A 10,824-nucleotide genomic window follows, 5' to 3' on the forward strand; every position below is an offset into this window, starting at 1 on the left:
ATTATGGGGGAGCAGCCCCAGGCCTTCACCTGTCCCTACTGTCTAACCATTACACCGTGCTCTTCCCTTCCAGACCTGTATTATGGGGGAGCAGCCCCAGGCCTTCACCTGTCCCTACTGTCTAACCATTACACCGTGCTCTTCCCTTCCAGACCTGTATTACGGGGGTCCTTCTCGGTGGAGCAGCCCCAGGCTTTCACCTGTCCCTACTGTCTAACCATTACACCGTGCTCTTCCCTTCCAGACCTGTATTATGGGGGAGCAGCCCCAGGCCTTCACCTGTCCCTACTGTCTAACCATTACACCGTGCTCTTCCCTTCCAGACCTGTATTATGGGGGAGAGTCCTTCTCGGTGGAGCAGCCCCAGGCCTTCACCTGTCCCTACTGTCTAACCATTACACCGTGCTCTTCCCTTCCAGACCTGTATTACGGGGGTCCTTCTCGGTGGAGCAGCCCCAGGCTTTCACCTGTCCCTACTGTCTAACCATTACACCGTGCTCTTCCCTTCCAGACCTGTATTATGGGGGAGAGTCCTTCTCGGTGGAGCAGCCCCAGGCCTTCACCTGTCCCTACTGTCTAACCATTACACCGTGCTCTTCCCTTCCAGACCTGTATTACGGGGGTCCTTCTCGGTGGAGCAGCCCCAGGCTTTCACCTGTCCCTACTGTCTAACCATTACACCGTGCTCTTCCCTTCCAGACCTGTATTATGGGGGAGAGTCCTTCTCGGTGGAGCAGCCCCAGGCCTTCACCTGTCCCTACTGTCTAACCATTACACCGTGCTCTTCCCTTCCAGACCTGTATTATGGGGGAGCAGCCCCAGGCCTTCACCTGTCCCTACTGTCTAACCATTACACCGTGCTCTTCCCTTCCAGACCTGTATTATGGGGGAGAGTCCTTCTCGGTGGAGCAGCCCCAGGCCTTCACCTGTCCCTACTGTCTAACCATTACACCGTGCTCTTCCCTTCCAGACCTGTATTACGGGGGTCCTTCTCGGTGGAGCAGCCCCAGGCTTTCACCTGTCCCTACTGTCTAACCATTACACCGTGCTCTTCCCTTCCAGACCTGTATTATGGGGGAGAGTCCTTCTCGGTGGAGCAGCCCCAGGCCTTCACCTGTCCCTACTGTCTAACCATTACACCGTGCTCTTCCCTTCCAGACCTGTATTACGGGGGTCCTTCTCGGTGGAGCAGCCCCAGGCTTTCACCTGTCCCTACTGTCTAACCATTACACCGTGCTCTTCCCTTCCAGACCTGTATTATGGGGGAGAGTCCTTCTCGGTGGAGCAGCCCCAGGCCTTCACCTGTCCCTACTGTCTAACCATTACACCGTGCTCTTCCCTTCCAGACCTGTATTATGGGGGAGAGTCCTTCTCGGTGGAGCAGCCCCAGGCCTTCACCTGTCCCTACTGTGGCAGGATGGGCTACACGGTGACTTCTCTACAGGAGCACGTTGGTGCAGAGCACACAGAGACCTCCTCAGAGGTGGTGAGTGGACAAAACATTAGGAACACTGGCTCTTTCCGTGACACCCTGACCAGTTTAAAGTTATGATCCGTTTTTATTGATGTCTGTTTGTTAAATCCACTTCTATCAGTGTAGATGAAGGGGAGGAGACGGGGTAAAAGATTTTAAAGGTTGGAGATAATTGAGATGTGGATTGTAAGACAAAATATTGAAATGCCTTTGAAGGACCTATGTGATTTATTATTTGACCCTGCTGGTCATCTATGAACGCTTGAACATCTTGGCCATGTGTTATAATCTCTACCCGGCACAGCCAGGAGAGGACTGGCCACCCCTCATAGCCTGGTTCCTCTCTAGGTTGCTTCCTAGGTTTTGGCCTTTCTAGGGAGTTTTTCCTAGCCACCGTGCTTCTACACCTGCATTGCTTGCTGTTTGGGGTTTTAGGCTGGGTTTCTGTACAGCACTTCGATATTAGCTGATGTACGAAGGGCTATAAAATAAACTTGATTTGTTTTAGTTATGCTAATTTATGTTAATGCATTCAATATATTATTATTCTAATCTTTTACTGTTCTAACGATGTTTGCAGAGCCCACAACCTATGATACACTAGTGGAAAAACAAGTTGTGGTTTATTTCATTCTATTTATGAGTTTTGTCAATTTAGTCATTGACAGGTGCTCTCCAAACAAGACAATGTTGAGTAAGGACCTGATTACACATAGAAGTAGACCTATACGCTACCTGGCATATAAATGCCATGTTCTGATCGAGTGGAAACATCATTAAAATAGGTATACCTGATGAGCGATTAGCCTTGTGTTAAATAACCTACAGCTGTGTCTGTCTTGACCTTACTGGCTCAGGAAACTGAGGGCCCACAATATTTGATACAATGTTGATAGTTGATACAATGTTGCAAGTTTGCTAATGCAGCTCCAGCTGGCACAAGTTGATAGTTGATACAATGTTGCAAGTTTGCTAATGCAGCTCCAGCTGGCACAAGTTGATAGTTGATACAATGTTGCTAGTTTGCTAATGCAGCTCCAGCTGGCACAAGTTGATAGTTGATACAATGTTGCAAGTTTGCTAATGCAGCTCCAGCTGGCACAAGTTGTTAGTTGATACAATGTTGCAAGTTCGTTGCAGACAGGCCATGTGTAGCCAATGTGATTTATAGGATATTCTTTTTACCAGAAGGCTGCAATGTTTTTTTATTTGTTGGCTTTATGTAGTTTGGAAATAGAAGTACATTTTTAGGTTTGTATTGTTTTAATTTGGATAGAATGATTCACACCACATGACAATGATTTTGAAATACGAAGGCATTATTATAAATTAAATGAAACTGTTCCACGAAAAATGGGCATACAAAAACCATGACTGGCACACAGATTGGTAGAAATGGTAAGATAAATTGGCGTTCCACGTGAAAAAAAGATTGCCGACTAATCATGTAGCCTAATACCGGCAACTTCAGGAGAGCAAAGGCAGAATCTGCGAAAGCCAGTAGGAGGAGGATGGTCTGTCAGGTTAAGATTAGTCTCTATTGGTTATCTCTGGCTCCCTCTTGAGTCATTTGTCTTATTTCATCAAGCAGCACCAGACAATCAGTTGATTTTATTAAAACATGATATATACAGTGCATTTGGAAAGTATTCAGACCCCTTCCCTTCCACATTTTGTTACGTTACAGCCTTGTTTGAGGAAAGACATTTATTTATTTAATCAATGTTCAATTTACACACACTACCCCATAATGACAAAGCAAATCGTTTTTTATTCATTTTTGCTCATTTATAAAAAAATAAAAATAAACTTATTTACATAAGTATTCAGACCCTTTACTATGAGACTCGAAATTGAGCTCAGGTTCATCTTGTTTCCATTGATCATCCTAGAGATGTTTCTACAACTTGATTGGAGTCCACCTGTGGTAAATTCTATTGGACATGATTTGATTGGACATGATTTGGAAATGCACACACCTGTCTATGTAAGGTCCCACAGTTGACAGTGCATGTCAGAGCAAAAACCAAGCCATAAGGTCAAAGTAATTGTCCGTAGAGTGTCACGTCTGAAGGAAACCTGGCACCATCCCTACGGTGAAGCATGCTTGTGACAGTATCATGCTGTGGGGATGTTTTTCAGCGGCAGGGACTGGGAGACTAGTCAGGATCGAGGCAAAGCGGAACGGAGCAAAGTGGAGAGGGCTCCTTGATGAACCTCAGACTGGGGTGAAGGTTCACCTTCCAACAGGACAACGACCCTAAGCACACAGCCAAGGCAACGTAGGAGTGGCTTTGGGACAAGTCTCTGAATGTCCTTGAGTGGCCCAGCCAGAGCCCGGACTTGAACCCGATCGAACATCTCTGGAGAGACTTGAAAATAGCTGTGCAGCATTGCTCCCCATCCAACCTGACAGAGCTTGAGAGGATCTGCAGAGAAGAATGGGAGAAACTCCCCAAATACAGGTTTGCTAAGCTTATAGCGTCATTCCCAAGAAGACTCAAGACTGTAATCGCTGCCAAAGGTTCTTCAACAAAGTACTGAGTAAAGGGTCTGAATACTTATGTAAATGTGATATTTCAAATATATTTTTTAAGTAAATTAGCAATTTCTACCCTGTTTTTGCTTTGTTATCGTGGGATATTTTGGGGGTAGATTGAGGGGGGGCAAATTTTTTGAATAAGGCTGTAATGTAACAAAATGTGGAAAAAGTCAGGTCTGAAATACTCCTTGACCTGTGTGTGTACCAGTCAAAAGTTTGGACACCTATTCATTCAAGGATTTGTCTTTTATTTGTAACTATTTTCTACATTGTAGAATAATAGTGAAGACATCAAAACTATGAAATAACACACATGGAATCATGTCGTAACCCAAAAAGTGTTTAAACAAATCTAAATATATTTGAAAGTAGCCACCCTTTGCCTTGATGACAGCTTTGCACACTCTTGGCATTCTCTCAACCAGCTTCATGGTCTTTCGGTCGACCAAGATATTTTTTATTTTTTTTGTCTGCGACAGCTGTAGTGTGCCTGTGTAGGCTACCTGCCCCTCCCCCTGCAAAGCGTAGCCTACTGACGTTACTAGCGTGAATCAGAAATTAGGGAGATTTTTTTTTAAATTCGAGTGGATTAACTTTTTTCATTGCTCGTTAACTATAGTATCCTTATGTTTCACATTGGATTCATTAACTACAAAAAGGTATTTTATATTCTGGCGGTGCTCTGCACACAAGCTTGTTAAGCCAGCTCTCTGAAGTTCCAAGGTTTTTTTATTTAACTAGGCAAGTCAGTTAAGAACAAATTGTTATTTACAATGACCGCCTATCGGGAAACAGTGGGTTGTTCAGGGGCAGAACGACAGATTTTTACCTTGTCAGCTCTAGGATTCGATCTAGCAACCTTTGTTACTGGCCCAACGCTCTAACCACTAGGCTACCTGCCAACTGAACTTCATAGAAGCTGTTCCTCCGTAGGTATAATTCTGTGGGCCAGATAACGCATGTCATAACAAGATGCCGAGTGCTTCAAGTCAAGGCTTGTCTTCCACCCTTTCCCCACCCGCAAAAATTCATTTGCATCTAGCGCCCTACACTTGTCTGTCCAATGCATGTAAACCGCTTGCCCACTCCATAGCAAGCTGCTCTGTCTGCACTGATTGGTAGATCATTTTAATGTCGAGGTAAATGTTAATGTTTTAGAAAAGGAATTATATAAACGTTTATTTTCGGGTTCAGAACATTTATTTTGCTGGCCAGAACAGTGGAACAGGACGAACGATTGGAAAATCATTTTTGGTTCCAACCCTTGGTTCTCTCTCTCTCTCCCTCTCCAGATCTGTCCCATATGTGTTGTGCTGCCTGGCGGAGATCCTAATCACGTGACAGACGACTTTGCTGCTCATCTCACACTTGAACACAGAGCACCCAGAGACTTGATATCCTTTACTCTCAGGGTCTTTCTCAATATGCATACTACCGTTCTTCCGAGGAGCATGAATCAGTCGGAGAATGAGTCCGAATCAAAGTATGCAAAAATGGAGGCCTTTCTTGGATGCGTACTCCGCTTGTAAACATTTTCAAAGCATGCATCGACGCAAACTTCAATGAAAAGCATGGACATAAATATGACGTAACCACAAAACACAAACGCAAAATTTCTCTAAAATCAGTGGCGAACATTGTTTGGGCTGAAGAGAGAAAATAAACTGACTTTGCCTCTTCATATCTCATATCCTATCTTGATACGTTAATAAATGTTTCATTTTGACATGTTTACCTGCCTATAATACCCACTGACGTGTGTAGATGACAACCCCATAGTAAGTCAATAGGGCTAGCTAGCCACTAAGAATTGGTTGATTCTCGCGTCCCGCCCTCTCTCTTCAAAAAATGTAATCTGACAGAGGATGGCGACCAGTGATATCAGCAAACCACAACTGAACTGTAGTCATTGGGAAGGTGTGTGTGTGTATATACTAAACAAAAATATAAATGCAACAATTTCAAAGATTTTACCGAATTACAGTTCATAAGAAAATCAGTCCATTGAAATAATACATTAGGCACTAATCTATGGATTTCACATGACTGGGAATAAACATGTGTTGCTCACGGACACCTTACAATAATAATGGGCCTCATCTCTGTGCATTCAAATTGCCATCGATAAAATGCAATTGTTTGTCAGTAGCTTATGCTTGCCCATGCAATAACGGCATCGCCACAATGGGGCACTCTGTTTACAACATTGACATCAGCAATCCACTCGCCCACACGACTCCATATGCGTGGTCTGTGGTTGAGGCATGTTGGACCTACTGTCAAATTCTATAAAAAAAAATAACGATATTGGAGGCAGCCTATGGTAGAGAAATGAACATTCAATTCTCTGGCAACAGCTCTGGTGGACATTTCTGTAGTCAGCATGCCAATTGCACGCTGTGGCTTTGTTGTGACATAACTGCACATTTTAGTGGCCTTTTTATTGTCCCAGCACAAGGTGCACCTGTGTAATGATCATGCTTCTTGATATGCCACACCTGTCAGATGGATGGATTATCTTGGCAAAGGAGAAATGCATACTAACAGGAATGTAAATATATCTGGGCACAATAGTTTGAGAAGCTTTTTGTGCGTATGGAACATTTCTGGGATCTTTTTATTTACATGTTTTTATTCTGTGTATATTCATGACATGTCCATGATGTTCCTTGACTGTGTTGCTCCACGATGAGTCGAGCGGGGTGCGGCACGTGCGTCGGATGATCCACCCGGGTCGGGGTCTGGGGGGGCAGAGGGCCCGTCGATCCAACATGCACTTCACCTCGTCAACCTCCGGGGGGAGCTCTACCACACAGACCTCTACGCAGAGCTCCAACAGGGAGGCCATGGATCCTATAGGAGGTAGGGCTGGGGGACGGGGGTTGGTTTGGAGATGACGCAGCCTAATACAGAAGCATTCTGTTCTACGAAATATATTTACAATGTATTCACACCCCTTGACTTTTTCCACATTGTTACATTACAGACATAATTTAAAATGGATTGAATCACTGGTCTACCCACAATACACCATACTGTCAAAGTGGAATTATGATTTTAGATTTTTTTTTACAAATGAAAAACTGAAATGTCTTGAGTCAAGTATTCAATTCCTTTTATGGCAAGCCTAAATAAGTTCAAGGAGTAAACATTTGCTTAACAATTTAACATAATGTTGCATGGACTCTGTACAATAAGTTAACATGATTTATTTTTAATGACTACCTCATCTCTGTACCACACATACAATTATTTGGAAGGTCTCTGTCAAGTAGTGAATTTCAAACAGATTCAACCACAAAGACCAGGGTTTCCCAATGCCTCGCAAAGAAGGGCACCTATTGATAGATGGGGGGAAAAAAACAAACATTGAATATCCCTTTGAGCATGGTGAAGTTATTAATTACACTTTGGATGGTGTATCAATACATCCAGTCACTACAGAGATACAGGCGTCCTTCCTAACTCAGTTGCCGGAGAGGAAGGAAACTACTGGCATTTTACTGTGATGCCAACGGTAACTTTAAAACAGAGTTTAATGGCTGTGATAGTTTTTTTCTTAAGGGTGGAGCAACATCATAGTTACTCCACAATACTAACCTAAATGACTGTGTGAAAGGGAAGCCTGTACAGAATACAAATATTCCAACACATGTAGCCTGTTTGCAATAATGCACTTAAGTAAAACTGCAAAACATTTTGGCAGAGAAAATAACTATGTCCTGAATACCAAAGCGTTATGTTTGGGGCAAACACAACACATCACTGAGTACCACTTCATATTTTCAAGAATGGCGGTGGCTGCATCATGTTATGGGTATGCTCATCGGCAAGGACTAGGGAGTTGCCACTGCTGTTTTTTAATGGCTGGCACTGGCCCAGAGACTGCCACATGGACAGACAGAAATGACATTTTTATTTCACTTCCTCCCCACGCCTCGCAGAGCTGCTGTCCCAGTTGTCGGGGGTGCGTAGGTCGGCGGGCAGCCAGCTGAGTTCAGGTCCTTCAGCCTCTCAGCTACAGCAGCTCCAGGTTTGTAGTCCAGAGGAGGGTCAGCAACCAGAGGGTCGACAGTTCGAATCCCAGCTCCGACGGAGAATCCCAGAGCCCTCCGGTTGTTGGTATCAGTAGCCTAGAATCTATGATGCAATTATGCCATTCTTCTGCCATTTATGCCCTTGAGTGAAGCACTTTAACTCTTCATTGTCTTCTCCGACTTCTTGTTCCTCACTTCCTCCTTCCTGTCTTCATCTTCTCCTCCCACTTCTGTCTTCTTCGTCCTCATCACCTCGTCCTGTAGATGCAGCTCCAGGTGGATTGGCAGCAGACCCAGGCTACCAGACAGCAGTTGGAGACGGCCCGGGGCACCTCTCAACGCGGCAGCCGCACCTCTAACCACGCAGGGAATCACAACGCCAACCCTGGCTCCAACTCCTTCAACAACCTTAGTCCCAACCCGGAGCAGCAGGAGCCCAACACACAGAGCAGCACCTCCCAGTTCCTTCTCAACAGGTTGGCAACTGTCTGCTACACTTCATTTATACTAGTTATTGTCTTGAGCGAGAGGCTTGTCTGCCTGTTACATGTGGGTGATGGATTGTTTTTGTAATAGAGCTCCATTTGTCCCCCCCCTTCCTCCTCCAGACTGAGTGAGCCGAGGTTGTCGGAGGCGGAGCGCCAGCTATGTGAGGGCCAGTGGGCGGACCGCTCTCTCTTCGTCACGGAGCTCCTCCTCTCCACCCTGATAGCCAATCCCGACCACAGCGAAGACGACGATCTCCGTGACTACCACGATGCCGTGACGCGAGGCTCGGATGCCTTCGCTGCCTTCGAAGATATGGGCTGCGTGGGGGTCATGACCTTAGACGTGGCGCTGGAGAACCTCAACCTCCGAGAAGTGAAGAATGAGCAGCGTCCCCCGGCGTTGCCGTAGCACCACTACAAAGTTTAAAACCACCAACCACCGTTGCCGTTACATGTCCAACCGCCAACGGAGAAAGAAAATACTTGTTTTCTTTTTTCTGAGTGGGGGATTGTCATCTCATGTCACCCCCCCCCCCCCCCCCCACCAATTATGATGTGTACATGACAGGACACAGAATGTGAACGTGAGAGAGCGAGTGTTGTGAGCAAGAGGAAATAGAACAATTTTATAATACATCTATATAAATGTTTATGAAAGAAAGGGGATAATCAACTCCACATGAAGCCGTGTTTGACTGCTTGCCCCCAGCAGGTGAACGTAGGTCAGATAGATGGGTAGGTAGCAGCTTGATCATTTATTATCATAAAGTAGTCCAGACACACAGGACAGACAGACGGAAGATCTCAATTGCATACTCCTCGTCTCCTCAAAACCCATTGGATAAGAAGGCCAGAAGTCCCTCCAATGGGTTTTAAGGGATAGGGGACGTCTTCCCAGATTCTCTCCTCCTACGCCTCTGTGTTCCTGGATATTTATGAAAACCTACTTTGATGGTTTGCCACAAACGTTGGCACGTCCAGATTGTTCACTGTGTGCCCTCTTCTCAACTACAGTCACTGTTCCATATTAAACTGCTGTCAGTTATCATCATAGAGATGTCTTTGGTCCTATAGGATAACATATGTGTTCGGTCTTCCCTTCCTGCTCTGTCAATTATAAGGGGGTGATTTTAGTTCTACACAAATCATTCTCTCCTCAGAGACTGTTGATTGAATGGTTTAGTTCCTACCACGTATAACATCACTTACGGTGCCATGTGACCTTTTGCTTTATGCCAACTGACCTGTGGCTCAGTTTGAGTTGCATATCCAGAGAGAAGCTTCATACAGTATGCATAACACTACAGAAGGACCACAAGACTGGTATAAAAAGGAGTGTTTTTTCCCCTAAAAGGCACGTCTGAAAGTAGGGAGTGTTTGCTATAGAATCACTTTCAGCTTTTACATCACAATGGTTGATTTATATGGACAGACATGGGGGAGGTTGCTGATCCTAGATCAGTACTTTATGACACCGTTCTCTCCTGCCAGTTTACATAGTCCCCCCCCCCCCCCCCCTCTGACTGACGGTATTCCTCTATTGCAGAGATGCTAAACAGAGTGACTGGAGAGAATCCTGTATGGTTTCTCTGGGCAAGAAGACCTTTTGTATGCCTCCAATGCTACCTTTTAACAAATGCAATGTATGATTACATGTTTTTGGTGTTTTTTGGAAAATGCTAAAAGACAGGGTAAACTGTTCAACTTGGACGAGGACAATAAAATAGTTTTGGATGTAAAATGAACTACACCATCGCTGTCTAGAGACTCCTAAATGTGACATCCCAGTCACTATTCTGTAGAATAGAGGATCTATTTTGCAGCAGGTAAGAGCGTTGGGCCAGTAACCGAAAGGCCACTGGTTCGAATCCCTGAGCTGGTGAGAGAGAAAATCTGTCTGTGCTCTTGAGTAAGGCACTTAACCCTAATTGCTCCTGTAAGTCTCTCTGAATAAGAGCGTCTGCTGAACGACTACACTAGAAAGAATGACAGGAGAACTAGGCCTGGGTTGAAACTAACCATACAGTAGGTATTGGTTGACAATCTTCATCCCTCACACTTGTTATTCTGAAAGTGCCAGCATACCTATGAAGGGAGTCTGTTAGTTGTAGGTTTCTATATGATGTCTAGCTATAAAGAGCAGTCTGAACGTATAAGACCGTGGGGGGGGGGACTGCGACATGTTCAATTCATTTTTTATTAATGTAACCAGGCGAGTCGGTAAAGAACAAATTGTCATTTACAATGATGGCCTGGGGATCAGACTGATGGCCACTTGGTAAG

General features: G+C 44.9%; 1 protein-coding gene across 1 annotated transcript; it reads left to right on the forward strand.

Moving 5' to 3' along the window:
- Nucleotides 1–955: 955 nt before the first annotated feature.
- On the forward strand, nt 956–10,291 carry LOC120040186 (E3 ubiquitin-protein ligase KCMF1-like; the record flags this gene model as incomplete). The annotated part of the gene is made up of 6 exons (XM_038985434.1): nt 956–1,486; nt 5,309–5,410; nt 6,704–6,878; nt 7,961–8,049; nt 8,318–8,529; nt 8,662–10,291. Coding segments are annotated over 6 exons (1,398 nt in total), but the record flags the coding sequence as incomplete, so codon positions are not given.
- Between the last annotated feature and the right edge of the window lie 533 nt (nt 10,292–10,824).

Source organism: Salvelinus namaycush, unplaced genomic scaffold (genome assembly GCF_016432855.1).
Source record: "Salvelinus namaycush isolate Seneca unplaced genomic scaffold, SaNama_1.0 Scaffold3328, whole genome shotgun sequence".
Lineage (NCBI taxonomy): Eukaryota > Metazoa > Chordata > Actinopteri > Salmoniformes > Salmonidae > Salvelinus > Salvelinus namaycush.